The sequence below is a fragment of the Anguilla rostrata genome, chromosome 5, assembly GCF_018555375.3.
Source record: "Anguilla rostrata isolate EN2019 chromosome 5, ASM1855537v3, whole genome shotgun sequence".
Taxonomy (NCBI): Eukaryota; Metazoa; Chordata; class Actinopteri; order Anguilliformes; family Anguillidae; genus Anguilla; species Anguilla rostrata.
In genome coordinates this window covers 49,957,880-49,977,392 of record NC_057937.1, presented here as the reverse complement: position 1 = coordinate 49,977,392, position 19,513 = coordinate 49,957,880, and the positions used below count along the sequence as shown (strand labels likewise).

At 45.4% G+C, this 19,513-nt stretch overlaps 1 protein-coding gene across 4 annotated transcripts in view; it reads right to left on the bottom strand.

Moving 5' to 3' along the window:
* The window catches only part of sbf2 (SET binding factor 2), a 110,311-nt gene that overhangs the window by 74,652 nt on the left and 16,146 nt on the right, over positions 1 to 19,513 (bottom strand). For all 4 annotated transcript variants that reach the window (XM_064336900.1, XM_064336902.1, XM_064336901.1 and 1 more), the window contains exon 2: positions 17,231 to 17,316. In XM_064336900.1, coding sequence (XP_064192970.1) covers positions 17,231 to 17,316 — 86 coding nt within the window. The remainder of the gene's footprint in view (positions 1 to 17,230; positions 17,317 to 19,513) is intronic.

Below are 19,513 nucleotides of genomic sequence, written 5' to 3'. Positions count from 1 at the left end.
GCACATCTCTGGGTCTTAGCCAAAAACTGGAAGAAAAAAAAAAGGAGAAAGGTTACCCCTGAAATGCTTATTCCAGCCATAAAATTAGCTACGAGAGAAGACAGCGTGTACCGGCTGAACCTGAGGCTAAGTGTTGATGCAGGCTCTTTTGGGTGCAGGAAAACAACAGCAGATGGGCCTTTTCCCTCCATCTTCACCCCGCGAGGCTCCGCTTCTCCGGAAGGTGGGACAATGACTTGAAACAGCCCCTGATGGGAGGGGGCCAGAGGTGGCGGTTGTTGAGGAACGGGTCATCTCCAGGTCACTGGCTGGTCTGCTGGAGGACTCCGGGAGGTTATCTGTACAGACCGGAACGGCTGAGCTCCGGCTAGCATCCTGAGCCAAGGAATGGCGTCGGGGGTGTAAGGACAGGGGGGGGGGGGGGAAAGAAGGACCTAGGACATTTTGAGGGGAGCACAAACAGGAGCTCTATTCTTAGACAGTGCGTATGGGGATCCAGGAAGAAGCTGGGCCTTTGCTGGAGCAGTTTTAAACAGCACTTCCCAGAAAAAAATGATCAGGATTGACAAAAACGGAAGCAGTTCCCCCCACAACCAGCAGCACTTCCTGACTCTAGTCGTCTCTGATTCTACTGGACCTCGCCGGGCCCAGCGTCCTTACAGCCAAATTTGCCTCGCATCAGTTTGCCATTGTCCTAAATACTTCTCCAGTTACTTGGTGCTGTTATGCAACATGGCACACATGTTATGTTTTAGGCAAGGTTATTTTTAGTCAGTTGTGGAGGGAGATTATAAATGCAGCAGATCTGGTGCTGTGGGGGGTAATAGATCCCGTTCATTCTGCAACCAGAACAATAATCACAATTCCAGGCCGGTAATTTGGAGTATCAATGATATGCCATGTGTGCTTAAAATCTTAAAACACAGCAAGGAAAGAAAAAAAATGTATTCCATGTACAATAACGTGTCAATCGCTAAAAGCCGTGCGCAGTCCGGCATGTGGCACACGTGTTCCTCCTCTTCCCCCTGGTCCGCTGCGCGCCGGGCCCGAATACTTGCGGTTTTCTAAGAAACGCAAACCCAAATTGAAAACACACAGCGGGCTCGCCACTTCTGTCCTCAGCCTTAAACGCTTCAATCTGCACCGTGCATGGAAATACAAATAAATAAAACGAGACATTCCTTTCTTACAAGATTATTTATTTGCTGCCTGAATTTGCTCCTCGCTGGGACTGGGAGGGAGTGTGAAATCGCAGGGAAATCTCATCACGTTACACAGTAGAGGGACACCCAGGGGACGTTATCCAATCTGCTAACGCTCTACTGTATCGAATATGACTAGCTTGCGCTCAGGGCTCAGAGCAGGCTGCTTTTCAGTCCCGAGCGAACGGCCGATGTTTTCAGGCTTCAGTGAGCTGACTCATAATAAATCCATAAATCTCTCAGCTAACGCTCTTACGCTCCACATAAACATGTCATCATCCAGGACCTGACCCACAGTGGGCTCAGCACCATCGCTGGAAGTGGCCCCTGGCCGCTGCACACTGGCCCCTGCAGACTGGCCCCTGGCCCCTGCACACTGGCCCCTGCAGACTGGCCCCTGGTCCCTGCCCACTGGCAGACTGGTGGAGGCTAAATGTCAAGCTCAAGAGGAAGCATAAGTTCAGTTCACCTAATATTAATATCAATTATTCATATAATGAACACCTAATATTTACAGGGGTGGTGTCATGGAGTCCTATTTCTGTAAGACTGCTGACTTGCTCCTGCTCTGAACCGTGCATGACAAGGCTCACGCAGAACAGCACAGCTTAAGCATTTCAGAGTGCCGGGTGAAGGAAAAGATTAAATATCTCAAAGCCAAGATAACATCTGGTGAATTTCATCAATGCTGTTTTGGAGTGGCTCTCATGTACTGCACTGGAAAATGTCACAAATCTTGTTGTTCACCTCCAAGATAATCATTTACCTCATACTACAGAACTTAAGCAAAGCAGATAAAGATCTGGAACACGCTGGGTGATACCTGTTTATGTTCATGGAAACCAGTATGGCCAACAGTGAGAGTATCATAATGTGGTTATGTAATGCAGGCAATAAACAACAAAGAGCTTTCTATAATAAACACATAGCATGGAAATATCAGGGATTGAGCTGTTAGGATTACTGGTAAAAACATCATCAGCTCCCGTCCCTCCGTGGACAGGGCCGCAGCGATAAACACGCATGTGAGGAGGCCAGGTGCTTCCTCAGGACGGCCGCGAGTCGTCCGCCGTTGCCATGGGAGCGACACAGTGCGCCGTGCACTCCCCTGATTACCGCCAAACCTGTGTTCTCTGCCTCTGTTTTTTTAACCTGCCGAAAACAAAAGGGGGGGTCCGGGAGAGCTGAACCCCGGCCAGCGGGAGAATCGCACGGCGGGCCATGTGCACAGGAAATGCAGAAACCGTAGCTAATCCGCTAACACGCGCCCCCCCGCCCGCTCCAGCGCAGCGCTAACGAGCTTCGTGCGCCGCCGCCGAGCTGCCTCTGACGTTCAGGCCGGGAAAAGGACGAAGAGTGAACGTTCTTCCTCCTGCGGGGCTTTACGAGAGGAACTTCCCCCTCTCCCAGCACAATGGATACTTTCCCTCTGTTCTTTCTCTTCCTCCTCGGGGCTTTTTCAAAGCCGCTTTTGCGCCTGTTCTCCGTCACGACTTAAGAGGGAAAAAAAGGTCGTTCCCGAAACGGGCAGGTGGGCAGTGCTGCGGTCGGGACTTCAGAACAGAATGATTTAACGCTTCGGCTCAAAGCCCTGGAATCGCACCACCCTGTGATACTGCCCCAATGGTTTTTATAACTCGAGTTATGTTTGATTCATGCTGAACCGGAGGACTCTGGTTAGCATCAGTGCTATGGACGAGAGGTAGCTGTAGTTTGATATTGCTGGCACCGTTGTGGTCGATTATTCACATGATCTGCCAGGTGAGCTAGACCAGTGCTGGACATGCGCTGTGTACCTACAGTAAAGCATCAGGCTAGCTCTAGTGTACAGCACAGGCAGGGTGTGGCACTATGCCACCTGAAGAGCACAGGCAGGGTGTGACACTGGGCCCTGTAGAGCACAGGCAGGGTGTGGCACTATGCCACCTGTAGAGCGCAGGCAGGGTGTGACACTGGGCCCTGTAGAGCACAGGCAGGGTGTGACACTGGGCCCTGTAGAGCGCAGGCAGGGTGTGGCACTGTGCCCCCTGTAGAGCACAGGCAGGGTGTGGCACTATGCCACCTGTAGAGCACAGGCAGGGTGTGACACTGGGCCCTGTAGAGCGCAGGCAGGGTGTGACACTGTGCCCCCTGTAGAGCACAGGCAGGGTGTGACACTGGGCCCTGTAGAGCACAGGCAGGGTGTGGCACTATGCCACCTGTAGAGCGCAGGCAGGGTGTGGCACTGTGCCCCCTGTAGAGCACAGGCAGGGTGTGACACTGGGCCCTGTAGAGCACAGGCAGGGTGTGGCACTGTGCCCCCTATAGAGCAAAGGCAGGGTGTGATACTGTGTCCCCAGCAGAGCACAGGGAGGGCGTGGCATGCAGCAGAACAGCAGTAGTGCAGTGCACAGCAAACCAGCAAACACACCTCCTACCTAACTCCGCCTAGCCTCTCAAGGTGACCCACTGTCTCAAACATTTTCGGGTAGATTTATGGATTAGGAGGCGCCACGCGCGCACCTCATGGAATGAGAGAGTGAAACAGAGAGAAAGGAGAGAAGAAAGAGCGGAGCGATAGAGTGAATGAGTGGCGGGGCAGGTGATTTATGATAAAAGGTGCAGACGCTCTGCAGACTAAACAAGGCTGCACTCCGGCATGGCTGGAATTCCTCCCCGGTATTCCAGAGAATTCCCTCTCCTTCTCCCGCTCCCTTTCTCCCTTCCCTTCATTCTCTCTCTCTCTCTCTCTCTCTCTCCTTTAAAACGAGAGCTCAGCAGATTTTACTGTTGCTCATAAATAGAGGCCGTAAACCTCAGGCCACCAGACGGTGAAAAACAGGAGCTGGAAGAGGGGCAGAGTCGGGATGCGTTCAGGGATTCCTGAGCGCTCGGTCCAGACCGCTCCGGCTCTCTTCCCCTTTCGTCACCGGCCTGTCCCAGAGCCCAAACCGAAAGGTGTTTGTGTCCGGCACATCGGCGAGTTGTTTTGGTTCAGCGGGGCTGACACACGGCCTTGGGTGAGTCAGTTTCCTCTCCGAACAGAGACAGAAAAACGGGAAATAACACGGCCATCTCTGCACTCTCCTTCCATGGATTTGTTTTTTTTTTTTTAGTATTGTTTTCAACCTCTCTCACACACTCAAAATATGACAGATGAAAATCGTCGTTCGAGTCTTAATGAAATGTACGTTCATTTTTTCCGGTTCTTTGGAATTGCGTGGCCTGGATGAAATGCATGTTCTCGGGTCTCACATTACTGCTTCAGTGGAAGCAGAGGCAGCAGTGAGGTCCATCTCGCAGTTTCAAAGCCCCATCTTAACAACACCCAGCTGTTGTTTTAACCTCAGTTTTACTGTCGTCATTACGGTTATCATTGTGAGGTTTTGAATATGACGATCTGTATAACAGCGTAACTGTTTCCCCGTCCTTAGATACGTCCTCTGCACCCAGCTGTCCTTAGATACCTCCCCCTCCACTCACACCCCTGTGCCCGTGTGAGGCTGGCACCCAGACCGGTTTCCGCTAAACCTGGCCCGCTTACATAGAATGGCCAGTCCACCGCACCACCCACATCCGCAGGTGCAGCCTGCAGCTTCACTGAATCCAGAGTGCATGGACGTCGTCTGTAGTTCAAAAACCAAGCCTACACTACAAATACATGTAGACTGCATTTTTTTTGTATCTCCCTCTGGTGGTTTGCTGTGATCAGTGATGGAATCTTGGTTCATTGTGAAATACATATTTATCTCTGGAGTTTCCAGTCGCTGACATCTCCCGAACAAGCACTGCTGGCTCCGCCCACAGCCAGTCTGCATACGTTGGACAGCCCTGAAAATGGCAACTGGCACCGGGATGAATATTATGGAAACGCATCTGGAACCTGACCCGAGTAGAGCTGAGCCAGATCCCAGCACTACAGCAGACAACTGACATTATGACTCCCGGGCAATAACAGGGTCACACTATTACATTACAATACATTACATTACAGGCATTTAGCAGACGCTCTGATCCAGAGCAACTTGCACAACCTTTTAACACAGCATTTACACTGCAGCCAGTTACACAGCTGGATATGCACTGATGCAATGCAGGTCAAGCACTGAGCTCAAGGGTACAACGGCTGTGTCCTACCCAGACTCAAACCTGTGACCTTCAGGTTACAACACCAGTTCCTTACTGCCATGGTGTAGTATCATAAAGAAACCAATATCCTTTTCACTCACAATCAACCTGAAGTCAAAAAATGCATTTTAACTGACTAAATGATCATTAAATGGACTAATCATCATCACTGAAATATCTAAGCTACAGCATCAATGGCAAAAATCTCAAAAAATATTTACAAGAATACCAACACTTACTAAGATAGCATGGGATTTTGAACCATTCAATTATTTGTAGGACATTGAGACATTCACAGTACAAGAAGCAAACTTATAAATTTCATTTGCATGTAAAAAAAAACCAAAAAAAACCCCAAAATGACAAAAAAAATGGATGTATGTTTTTTTTCCCAATCAATGTTATGACTGAAAAATCCAGACGATACAAAAAGTGGAGAAACTTGCTGCATTACATGGCCAGAAAAGACACTAGGCAGAGCAAACAACTACAAAAATAACCACCAAGCTTTTAAAAAAAACATGCAAAACCCCCAGCATTCTTCCGCCCCCCCCCACAGGAGGATTGACATTCCACGGCTGGACCCCAGCGATTTGAACAAGGTCAGTCTATAGAGTGAGAGATTTTCCATTCACTCAGGCTCGCATGCATGCGCCGTAAACACACGCAGACCGTGCTGGAGGAAAGCTGTATCAGTTTAAGATGCTTGGCATATTTTCGCTGGCTCTCTGGTTTGTGGGAGGTCATTAACCTGGTATTAATCAAAATAACCTTCTTTTGACAGGAAGGGAAAATAAAACCACAATAACAGACCGTCGCCTCGGTCGCCGCGAACGAGCAAGCGCGGTAATTAACGGGGGACGCACGCGTGGGGCCCCCACGGGCCCCGGACCTCGGGGACAGTTCTGCGGCCGACGCAACATGGCCGGGTCGAAGAGTCTGGACAGGAGAGGACCCGGCGATTTACATGGTAGAGTTCTCCGCGTGCTGAAGTTGTTCTGAAAAACATTTTTATAAGAGGGCGGATAGCGAATTTGGTAACACGCATCCTTCGGTAAACAGCACTGTTTGGGGAACCTTCTGCAGAAACATCCTGCTGGGTCGCACTTTTATCGCCAGGCTTTTCACCATCTGTTCCGATACATATTTTCATTAATAAAAGAAAACAAGTGCGTGAAACTGCAGGTTGTAGAGATTAGGCTCACAGTACCACCCCACAGCGCTGGATGATGCATATCGTAAGGGGCAAGGGTGGCACATCTGAGGACCAGACCACGCGTGTGTGCCTCTGCGTGCGTGCAGCGCGAGAATGTGTGACAATTTGTGAGAATGTGTGTGTGTGTGTGTGCGTGTGCACGCACACATGTGTTTGCGCTTGTGTGTGTGAGTGCGTGTCCACACAAATGTGAAGTGCAGCACCCTCAGAAACCCCCTGTAGCCTATATGGAGCACATACCGGCATCTGCATTCTAAAGACAACCCTGCACATCAGCCCTTCACTATCCAAAACACCATTATTATTACTGTTACTGATACGATTATAATAAAAGCACGCACACAGTGCGGTTTTCATCTCCCAAAGTCCATGACAGAGGGGCCACTCTCACTGCAGCTGCAGGTGAGACTGCTTGGTTTTGTGAAATTACCACACCTCTCATTTCACCTGTTCGACAGGTCAGCAGAGAATAACCAGGCGTTTTCTTTCTCCAGCGCGGAGAGCGCTGTGTAATCTCCCAGCGAGCATTCTGGGAAATTGCTTTGCAGACGGCGCAGGAAGAGACACGCGCACTGGGTGACTTCTGGATTTCAGGCACTCCTGGTGCTACTTCTCTGCTGGGGGCATTAGCAGAACCAATGGGTGGCTCTCAAAGCTATTTACACCCCTGTCTCTCACCCCACATAGCCTACAGTCTCTCTCTAACCCTAATCAGAACTCCAGACCACTGGCACCACAACAGACCCCCTTCTTTACCACTGAATTCTCCAATTAAGTCCTCTTGGACATGTGCCATGGTCCAGATTACAGTTGAGGATATTGAATAAACAATTTAATGAATGACTACACAACTAGATTGAAAAAAAAGACAAGAGAAATGACACTAACATTGAGTATTTAGTAGTCGACTGAGGTCAAATTCCTTCAGATCATGAAGTAGGGCCTCATGGAAAAATATCATCTTCAAATGAGCACACGATTAAATTTATTAGGCTTTTGGTCACTGGAGGAGGACTACAAAGAATATGCCACAGAACATACTTTAGTCATTATGACATTTCATATTTTGCCTCGCTAAGCAGAGCTGTTTGATTCCAGAGAAAGGGTCGAGGTTAATGCTGTTATAGCAGCAAGTAAACAACTTAACAAGGAGGCAGACAGCCAAATTTTAATTCCGTGAAACCTCTCTCAGAAACAGAAACCACAGCAGGCTGATGTCCATTTTTGCTTCAATTTCAGCCTAACATTTCCGACAACGCAAGGAACGTTTTCTTTTAAGGTTTTTAAGGAGAGACAAATTCCTCAGCGGCATTTGTAGCGCATGGAAGACCACTGGAGAAGCACAGTGATCCTTGCAGAGGTGTCACTGTGGGGACATGAGAACCATAACTGCTGATTCAAAATTTTGCAGGGAAAAAAAACAGAAGACAGATGTGAGAGGAATTTCTTGCAACTTAAGATTTTTTTGCTTATACCAAGCCAAGACATGCTCCCTTTGGGGTGACTGGCCAATTGAAAATGTTCAGTGACTAATTACTGATTTGCTGGAACCACAATCATACAAAACTCCCTGCCCAAAAACTGGCCAAGCATTTCTCAGACATGCAGAGGAACACGATGACCTCAGCGCCAGATGAGAAAATTTGAGAGAATAAATAGATAAATAAATAAATAAATAAATAAATAAATAAAAATCATTTAGGAGACAAGAGCTGCACTACACTGTAAATTTGCCACCGATTTGTTCCAAAAGAGGAAGATAGCCATCTTATTTATCATGTTAAAAACACACATTCTTTTGTTGCTAGAAGAACATTATTGGCTCAAGTGGGTCCCAAACGACATGCTAAATTTAACTAAATGACACATAAAAAGGAAGTGCGTTGTGAAATATGTGCCATATTTCCAACATTACTGAAAAACAATGCAATGCAGTCATTGGAGGGGAAAGCACATACACATATTCCAAAACAAAGTCCCCACACCATTGCTGTTCATTTTGTTTTGTTAAAGTCAAATAAAAACGAGGGTTTACGACCATCGAATGCAGCACACCTGACCAAATACCAGCCTCTGTACAGTGTCACTATCGCAGTTGAGCGGCAGCCAGATCTCGCTCGCACAATAACACCGCTCAGCGGAGCTTGTTGTTCGCGCCGCATATGTTTTTGACGCCCGTCCAGCTTTGTGCGAATCAGGAAGGGCTGCAGCTGCGGAGCAGGGTTTGAAGAGCGGACCGCGTGCTGCCGCTCCGAGCAGCCTCTCACGACGGCCCGGTGTTTTCCCCCCCCCCTGCTCTTCACATGTAATGGAAAAAAAACCAAACGAGAGCGATGACACCTGATAAGGAAACAAACCCGATACCAATCAAGATCTGCTGCTGCAAAACAAACAAAATGTTCAAACCGCTGGAAACGAGCCCCACCTAAGATCTGGTGAGCAATACCGCTAGTGCAAGCACATCTGCAGCGCACACACTACAGTGGAGTAAGTACAATTATTATAAAGCCCTACCCTTACCAGATCCCAATGAAAAAATAAGTTTTAAGAGGCACACAGAACACCTGTATTCAAAACCAGAAGCAACTTCAGGGGCATGTAAGAACATTTAAAATTGAGATCTGTCAGAGGGAAGATCAGCAGAGATGGGTGACAGAATGCAGCCCGAGTAGAGCCCACAGACAGGCAGCTGAACTGAATGGAAGCTGAAAGCCCGCACAGTGCGGACACGAAACAGTGCCGTTATTGTCCGCCCCGCGCCCAGTCACGCCCGAGGCCCCGCGTGCAACAAAGCCGGGTATTCTGGGAGTGACGCTCCGGCTTCGCTTCGCCGTGACATCATGGCACACAAAGAGGCTGCTGGTACCTGCCCTGAGGCTGCCGCGTCACGGGCGAACGTTACAGAAACCGTCCGAAAGGTTACGCCAAGCGCCGCAAATCGACCGGAAAACAAAACAAAACGACAAAGATCAACGAACACATACAGGCTTGTGCACCATTCAGGACCAACGCAGGAGACAAGGAATGTTCCGGGCACTCCTCTGAAGTCCTAAGATTTCTATTGGGCTGAGAAAGGTCATGCCCATTTGCCAGAGTTTATCCTTCATTTTTTTCCCCAGAAGGCATTTAGGTGATGCAAGCAGGAGTCTCGTTGAGGATATGAGCCGTTGCAGAATTCCATTAGTGCACTGCACTATATGGTCCCACCCAGTGTGACACACTCAGCCAAAATCAACACAGTTCCACAGTCCGCCTCTTGTATCTCACAGAATAATCACCTTACAGATAAACATAACTGCGGTTTGCATTGAAGTGAGATGTTGCCTCAGAGGGTGTTGTCTCTTCAGTAAGGTTGATATGTGTCTTCATGCTATGGAACATCACTGGAAAAGTCTTTTTAAAAATTATTTTGAATTTACTGTGACAGGAAATTGAAACTCTGGGACTTCAGGAGCATCATTTTTCTCCTAAAGTCTCCAGTGATTTACTCTTTAACAGATCTCCAAAATGTTATATTCGGCTGTCCTTCTGGTCCACGTGTCTTTCAAGATTTTTTTTTGCTCATTTTTTATAAATTTGGCACCCAAAGCGAGGCTGAGCATATCCAATTCCCACCCCAATATGGAATGGCCAACTGGCTGCAACCACAGCCATGTACATGCGGGAACTCCACCGCTGGGAGGGTACTGACATCCATGGTTCTCCGCAGAAACACGTAGTGTCGCCAGCCACACATTTTCACATTGTAGACTACAGCTAAGCTAGCATAAAGTGGAGCTGGAGAGACCTGTCAAGAGCATCTTTGACTGGAATCTACAGGCGCCCATTGGCCAGCAGGGGTCACTAGAAAGTGATGCACGCGGAACCCAATTCGACAGAATCCCTCCATTCTCTGGGTGATGTCTCCTTTCGTGAAGCTACCAGCCACAGTAAGCACTGGTACGGTTTAATTTGATCCCAAGCGATGAGGCTCACTCATGCACCCATGCACCTTAACCAAATGAACCATCCAGCCCCCCTTTTAAGAATTTAAAGCGAAAATAGGGCTCAAAGTCTCCACAGAGAGAAACTATCAGATGCCTCATTACTGAGTTTGAATATCAGGTAACAAAGGGTGAACTTTCTGTTTTCTGGACTTTGGGAGACCCTAACTCCAGCTGCGCCACAACCCTACATTAGGTCACATGCTGTATTTATGAACTATGCTAAAAATTGTTTTGGAAAAACTCAACAACCGAAACACGTCAGACTGTAGCTATTGCCATGACAGCCGAAGTGTTGACACAACTACAGCAGCGAGCATATGAATTCCGTTAGTTGCTTGCACACCACCTCTTGTCTTCCAGATTTTAGACACCCGGTGAGTCAAAAAGTTACATGACATGCTCTTATTGCAGTTTCATCCACCATAGATCATGACATGTTCCACTATCTTGATTGATACGGAAGCGAAGCAACCATCTCAACCACCTTCACAGAATTGATTGGAAGAAGTCTGGTCTAAATAAAAAAAAAAAAGTACTCTGGAAATTTAGCCAATGAACTCGAAATATGAACTCGAAAGGAATTTGAAATATTAACATTTAATTTATGTGACACGTGTTTATTTTCCAAACGTCTGACATGGTAGTAAATTCACATAACAAACAAAAATGATATGGCACTGGCAAGTACCAGATTCCAAAACAAACACAAAACACACTCATACCAAGAATATCCCTCAGGGCATGCTGAAATTATTTAACATATTGTTTCCATTCTTCCCCAATTCTCAAAACAGGACACAAACCAGGACCCAGGGGGGTCTGTCTTAAAACCAGAACCTTTCATCTTCAGATTTCAGATTTGGCCTAATTTTTTTTTTTTCTGTTGCATTATTACAAAGTCATTCCAGGCACAAGATTTACTGACTGTGGAGCAGCGAGAGCCTTTTGAGTCGTATTTTTTAATCCTGGAGTTCTCCAAACACTCAACAGAACATCACGGTGTCTCACACCGTCCGGTAAGTCTGGTCTCCTTTCACATGCTCGTCTATCTAACAGAACGCTGGTTAAACAGATCAGGGAAAACGTCCTGATGCGTTAAGCTCGGTCAGTTATGTCCTTCTGAGAAAATTCCCAGAGGGATTTATGGATGTCAGGTCTCTGTACTTGAGGCTTGCGCAGATATGCACTATTTACGAGGGCACATTCTACAGCTCTGTTATTGGTACAGCTGTCCACTGTTGATGAAGCACAGTTTTATGACCGCTGACCACGTCATGCACACATAATGGTAAACCCAGATCAATTTACACAGCGTGATCACTCACTTACCGTATCAGGTGTACTGCCAAAGATGTCTCCAAAACTGCCAAAAGGGGCCAGTATGGTTCAGTATTCCTAAAGTGAAACAGTCCTAGAGGAGAGCAGGAAACCAGAATACCAGTCTACTGGATATAATAAATATAGCCCTCATTATTAAGTTGTTAGCCAAATACTACACACAGATCTGAAAATTAAGGGGGAACAGTGAAGGGGAACAAACTTGTTTGCTTAGGTGTCAGTTAACTGATGCCTTAATTATTTGCCCATCCTGGGAAGAGAATACTTATTCTTCCACACTTCCTCTGTGGTTAGTCTGGTTCATTTCGGGTGAGAGGAATTTTGGGGTGCCGTTCATGCTCAGGTGTATTAGTTGTGCTTGCTACAGGTAAGAGTTCTGTAATGAATTCCCATGGGCCAGCCAGTGACTTTCCACCATGAAACAGCAAAAAGAAAATGCAAGTAAATTAATTAGAAAAAAGCTGGAACTAGTCTACAACAGAGAAAGCTTGGCTGGCATGTCAAACACTATGGTGTTCATTAGAACTATAAAGCCGTACTAACAGTTGGCAGCGTGCATTGCCTCACACCAGCGACTTTAACATTCCAGCGTAAGATCTATTCTCAGGAGACCTTTTTCATGCCCAAAAATGACTCAACAGAAAAATACACTGAAAACTGTAATTTATTGGAAAACTGGAAGAATTCCTGAAAGAGATTGATCCTGATATTTTATGATGATTGATCCTGATTTGTTATGATGATTTGTGGTTTTTTTTTTTTTTGCTTCTTTTACAGAACAACCTCCATGAATACATAACTATACTTAAAACTAAGAGAGCTGGAGGCACTCAACATGTAGGCTACTTGACTTTGACTGTATTAATCTGAACCTGATGTACATAGACCTTTCATGCGGAGACATGCCTTCACAGCCAGGATATGCATATCTGCACTGGCCAAAATTAATATTACACACTGAGAGGGTACTAAAATAAATAAATAAATAAGTGTGATTGGCCCACTTGGCCCAAATAAGCGAAATGTTCCATAGGTCAGCTCCCTTTGCATGCTTGCCGCCATCTGAGTGATGCGGTGCTGTTGTTGCTACGGCCCTCTGGAGACGGGACAAGAGCAGACCTGCTGCACCGAGGTCTCTGTCTGTCCTAAATCAAATGGAACCCAGCAGCCGATGACTGAGAGGGAATGGCACGTGCTTTGGACCTCACCATCAGTCCGAAAACAAGTTGCATCTGCTTTCCGTGGCGCACCAAAAAACCCCCTTGAGCATGGAGCTGTCGTCAATTATGCTTTCCAGAATATTTCAGACGTTCAAGTATAATTCACCTCCGGACAAAAAAAATCTAAGTCATAATAGAAAAATAAAAACCATAAAAGTTATATAATTTACATTTCCCTGTCTGGCACCCAAACTGCTTCCTAAATAAGGTAATAAAATGTGCAAAAAATATACGTAGCACATAGTGTAGTAATAAATCAAGAGATTCATGAGTAAAACTCAAGGGGCAGAGGTGAAAACAATTGACAAGATAGTAAGAGTGAACAGACGTCTTTAAAGGCATACTATGCAGGATTTTCACCTTGAAAATATTTTTAAAACAACCATGCTCAGTCATTACTATGATGCACAAACAATTTGTGTCTGTGTGCACTTCTGCCCAGTCCTAGGTTGACTGCCAGTAGTTGTTATTCTAAAAAGCGTTCGGGACGTCCCTGGGCGTTGCCCTTTTTTTATTGGTGGGCTGTTATCTGAAATGCATGTGGCCAACAGAAGAAGTAAAAGGAGAAGAGGAGGAAACGGGTATGGATTAGCTACAGTGCTGCATTTTCAGCTGGGTTAGCGCAGGAGAGATAGGGTCGCCTTGGTGGCTAACCTAATGGTACTGAGGTGGCTAGTCAGCATTTGGGTTAGCTAGCTGCTGTTATCAGTAAACTAAATTCAGTTATGTCTAATATTCTTGGCTGGACAGACACATTGCATTTTTCTCTAAATTCATAGGTGAAATTGCAATTGTGTGCCTTTGTCGCAACGAGAGTTGACTAACGGGCCGCAGCCTGGAGCTCGTCTAGGCTTCTTCCCCAATCTGCTGAAGGGGGAAGGTGGCCTCCCATCACGCTACATGGTGGGAGAGGCATACGACCTTGCTGCAATAGATACACAAACTAGAATATGTGAAGAGACAAAAATAAATTAATAAAAATAAAAACAATTAATTGATGTGTTACATTGCAGAATTTTACCCATTCTTGCAAGCAGGCTACAGCAGACTGAAACATGAGGCTAGCGTATGTAAATGGTGAATGGTAAATGGACTGCATTTATATAGCGCTTTTATCCAAAGCGCTTTACCATTGATGCCTCTTGGTATGGTATGTATGTGGTATGTCCATTCCATCACCACTAAGCTAAAGCCAGCGTTGCTGCATATGACAGCAAAATGGGAGTTTTTGCTATTGGATATGTTGGTTGAGTATTTTGCCATACTTATGACTATCTGACTGGTATTTTTGAAAGCGCCGTGATCCCAACAGTCTGGAATACGATGTTACTGCATAAAGCCAACGACATAGCTAGCCAGATTAAAATATCTAGTTGTTTTGTTAGCTTTCACTTTGTTAGCTTTGTCATCTGTCATCAAATCCTGCATAGTATGCCTTTAAAGCCCCAAATTCACATGTTCCAGACACAGTCAGTTCTCCAGACAAGGGGAAAAAGAACATCTCCTAATCAGACAACACAGTATATTATGCAACTAAACGTCTCATGCTGAAATACGTGCTTGATAGGTGAGAACAGTGTGGTGCCGTTTCCTTAAGAACACTTTTGTCAACTTGACAAATTTGTCATTTTGGCAAACCTGACCCAAATTGCGCAACAAACGAGATACCTATGGCCGCAGGTTTTTTCCACCTGCTGGGTAGAGTGAAACAAAAAATAAATAAAATGAGAGAATGTTCTTGTGTAATCTGGGACAGTCTGCACAGACGACACGTAAGGAGCACCTGGCAGTAGGCTACATGCCACGGAGGAGACTCCTGCTTGTTTGTGCTCTCCTGAATTGACTGAGGACATTACCAAAAAGAGAAATTCCTCCAGTATGCATACAATACGGCATTCCAAATTACAAATATTAATATCATTCTAATGACTGTGTTTGCTATTACTTTATTATTTCATGCAGTTTAAAATATGTAATGCTAATAATACATATACATTGAAAAAAAGAGAAAGAAGTAGGCAGCACAAACTGGTAGTCACTCAACCATAGATGGAGATAACAGACTGGATGAGACTGGATGAGACGGATAATGACCACTAAACATAAGTGTCTAGGGGGGGTCGGAATTTGTCAATAAGGAAAAGAGGAAAGCGTTTACACAAACTCTGATAAACATCCATTATGTTGTCCTTGAGGAAATTATGTGCAGGAAATTCCAATATCTGCTGCTCACTTCAAATGAAGAGTATGCATTCCAGATTTTATGAGAGGCCATTTCTGTATACATCCTGCAATATGGGTGGCAATCCCTTTGTCTTGTATCTTTCCCGTGGAATATAATGTTCGTCAAATCAGTCAATGCAAAAACTTTCAGGAAGAAGGAAACATCAGAGGGGGCTTGTGCTGACAGTGAATGAAGTGCAGGTAGAAAATGAAAGAGCTGTTAGACTGCTCATATAAATTTCCGGAACATTCCTTAAACCATTTTTCAGTTACGATTGGGGTTAAAAATATGAGGGAAAGTAATTTTTATGAATTATCACAGAAAACCCAACGGAAAGCCAAGCAGACCTTGTTAACCAGGTATAGGAAATACGTGGAAAAAAAAGTCAGATAAAAAGAGTGTCGCAAAGGCTGCTGGGATGCTGGGCTGCTGGGCTGTCTGCCAGAAGCGCAGAACAAGCAGGGCTGATGTGAAGGAATGTGCGTGACTGAATCCCTCCCTCCCTGGGAGGTGCCATGACTTCATTACAGGTAGGTGCCACACTGAAGGGCTGCCGGTAACACTCGAGGTACAGTTAGGATTCAATACCAGACCATACATCGCATCGCATATTGGAACAGTGTCTTGGCAGTGCTGGACAGTACAGGGACAAGCACATAAATACCCCCCCCCCCCCACTGACCAGACCCCTCACACTCACATACAGCTTCAACAACACTCAGTGAAGAGCGCAGTAAAGGATCCACACTGAAGCCTTTTTACTAGATCTATAAATTCTGTCTGCATGCCATCAAACACAAGCCAAAAGTCTAAATGTACACAACAGGAAGTTATGCAACATTACATATGTTTCTGCTTAAGCAGGGCACTTTACTGTGTCAGTAACGGCCAAGTTCATATTCTCCCTGAGTCCGAACAACTGAAACAGCTCTACATGTATGAGCGGTTCTGAGCTGACACCAAAGATTAGAGTCAACAGACATTCCTATGTCTTTTCCGAACAGACATATGGTGCTGCAACACATTTTAGGAATTACTATATTTGTTGTCCTAAATATAGAAGTAAATGAGGTCATAACTATCATATTTGGCAAACATATGGGAATGTCACTAGTAGGTACAGTAATCAAGACAGAACAGCCTCCCTTGGTAGTGAATGGTAGAGATTTTTTTCTGCACAAACACAAAGCATTCTCCCAAGGCAACAGCAATAAAACATGAATGATTAGCAAAAATGAGGATTTGGAAAAAATAAAATGCTTTCGAGAGCCTGTCTGAATCACACTGGGACCCCACCAGGCTCAATAGATTTTGAGTGAGGCTGACATCTCAAAGGCAGAATAATCCCACATACTTTGGCACAGATACAGTCACCCCAGGACAGTCTTCTTATTTTGAAAGTCTGACAATTTTTCAGACTTCACACCAAAAGCACTACAAGAGACTTTTCACTGACTGAAGGAGAGGTCCATCTCTCACTGATAGCAGCTGGTGAGATGGAGGTTCCTGGGGAGCAGCTTTGTGTCACTTATGGGGCACTATACCACAGCACCCTGGCTACCTGCTGCCCTCCCTAACTCACCAGGATGAAACCAACTGCGTCCAACAGCTGCACAGCCCCAATCATAGAGGGCTAATGGCATGGCCCAGGATCAAGCTGTCTGACAACGTGTAAGCTGAAGAGCTTGAGGTGAGGGCCTTTACTGAAGAAGCCAATTGGGAGCCTCATTGCAATGTCTTCTTAGAAACTGTCCATCTGATTACTACAGGTTGTGACTTTCATGTGACCTCAGGGCCAGGTACTGTCTCCATGTAAAGGTGTCTACTGTGCACAGGTATATACACTCTGCATCTTGGTTTGGACAAATGTCTGGTGAAGCCAGGGACACAGAGCCAAGGACCGGCTCGTTTTCATAATGCTTTTCCCACTTACTCACCATCTCCAGGCCCTGGGGCAAGGCTGTCCCATCCCAGTCCACCTCGGGGAAACGCTGAATGATCCTCCCACACCCCTCTCCTGATACTGCAAACAGACAGAAGACACAAGTTGTCAACATGTTCACATAGGGAGAGGGACATGGGTGCCTGTGCTGACAGTAATTTAATGCAAGCATGCATTCGTTTTCTCAAATCTTTAAAAAGTAATGGACTATCATGTCAAATACCTAATGGGTCTATATAGGTGTGTCCTTAACCCTAAAATTATAATAAAATACAGAAATGTAGTGCTATAGGTGCAGATTATGCCTCTCCAAGTAAGAACTCAATTTAAAAACCTTAAAATTACAAGCACAAATTTTAATCTATAATGAACATATCCACCCAATATCATAACAGGTTCTTGGTGCATTTGTCATGAGTCAACTATTCTATAAATTCTTTACTCTACACTCACTCCACTCTACTCTTTTCTCCTATGATATTCTGTCAAAGTCTGCAGTTAAATCTGAGCAAAGGTTTTTGTTTCCAAAAATCATTAGCTGCATGTTGGCTACACTCAGTTAACTGAATTACTTTGAATGAATCAAAAGATAAATGAAAGACAGACTAAAACAATGTTTTCTGGTAGAAGCTTGGCAAAGTGACTCAAATTAATATAGGCTGTAGCTATTCCCAAGTAGGGTCCTATATACAGTGTCATATCAGTGCTTCCTATTTAGGAAGGTGGAAAGATACTGTATCTATTGTGGAAGTTCAAATGCATTAGCACATCTGGACACTTCCAGAACACAGCTCTTCAGTAATTCTGTTCACACACTGTCTGAAGACAGAAGGCAACTTTCTGCCAGTATGTTCGTGTTAAGCTTTGATAACACTTTTTAAAAAATTAATCATTGAATTACTCGCCATCCAATTCACAATATATTAGCAGATTACTTTGCAGAAATGGGCTTGAAGGCTAAACAGGGTAGAAATAGCACAAAGCCAAAAGTATTAATTCATTATCTAGAAGCAAGAAATCCACTGAGTGCTGCGTTTCACACACCAAGCTCATGCAAAAGGCGCGCCCACAAAAACGACCACTCAACAAAGGCACGTTTCAGCAGCTGCTTCCTGTGGGATCAAAACAATCAAGGATCAGAAACGAAGCAGTAAAAGATGACAGGTCACGTGCACCAGGGCAAATAACACACTGGACACATGTCTGCACCTGAGCAAATACCAGAGGACACATGTGCACAACACGTTGGACACATGCAAGAAACAAGCATGCACAAGGAGCTGTGCAGAGACTCCAGCATTTATCTGATCCATGGTTTACTTGGTGACTCTGTCCAACTTGGATTTCCCAGTGCCCCAAAGTGATGACAGCTACATATTTCCAGTGTCTTAATCCCATGGTGCATCAGTCGTGATTTTGGCCATTGTGCAGAGAGAAATCCTCGCCAGCTCCTACAGAGCCCAAGCACACCCGCGGTGCACCTGCTTACCGATCCCAAAATCACGCCGGGGGCTCTTAGGTCCTATCTGTCAAATAATATTCACTGTCTAAGGCTGCCCAAAACAGTGGATGTCTGAAATGTGTTCCATGAAGTAAGACTGCCACATTTAGGCTACCTGAGAACGTTCAACCTATCTAGCATCAACTGTATCGGGCCTGGACTTGAATTCCATCTCAAGTAAATATTAAGACAACAGTATGAGTTTATTTTATGCTAAACAGAAAAAAATAAGGTATATATTTCCTTAGCTCATTATCTGCATACACCAACACCTGCTCGATTGTAGATTAGACGCCAGCATGTTTCATAGGGACTTGAGAGTAGTCTCCAGATGTCACGCAACAGTGTATTGACAAATGTGCTAAAAGCCAGATGGTGTAGCTGATTGGACTAATTAAGCAACAGAACATAGGTCAATCCAGCATGAAATCTAGAAACCGATATGACCCTCCAGGAAGAGAATTTCCCCGCCCCTGTTCCAATGAACGACATCCCAAATGAGAACAACAGCAGGAGAGGCCAAGTTAGGACACTCTGCTACATTGTTGAAATACCGTTAATGCTGTTTTTTTTTTTTTCTGAGACAAAAGTTTGAGCGCATTTCCATACTTCTGATCGGCGCAAACACATTTTGTGCATTCCTCATTTGGTTTCCAAGAAAAAAAGTCCAATAAACGTCACTTAATGGTGTCCCAGAGTTCTTCCAGCTCTGACACCTTGATTCATTTTTCTTTCAAGCCAAGAGCGAGAGTGGGGCCACGTAGTGAAGCCCAAAGA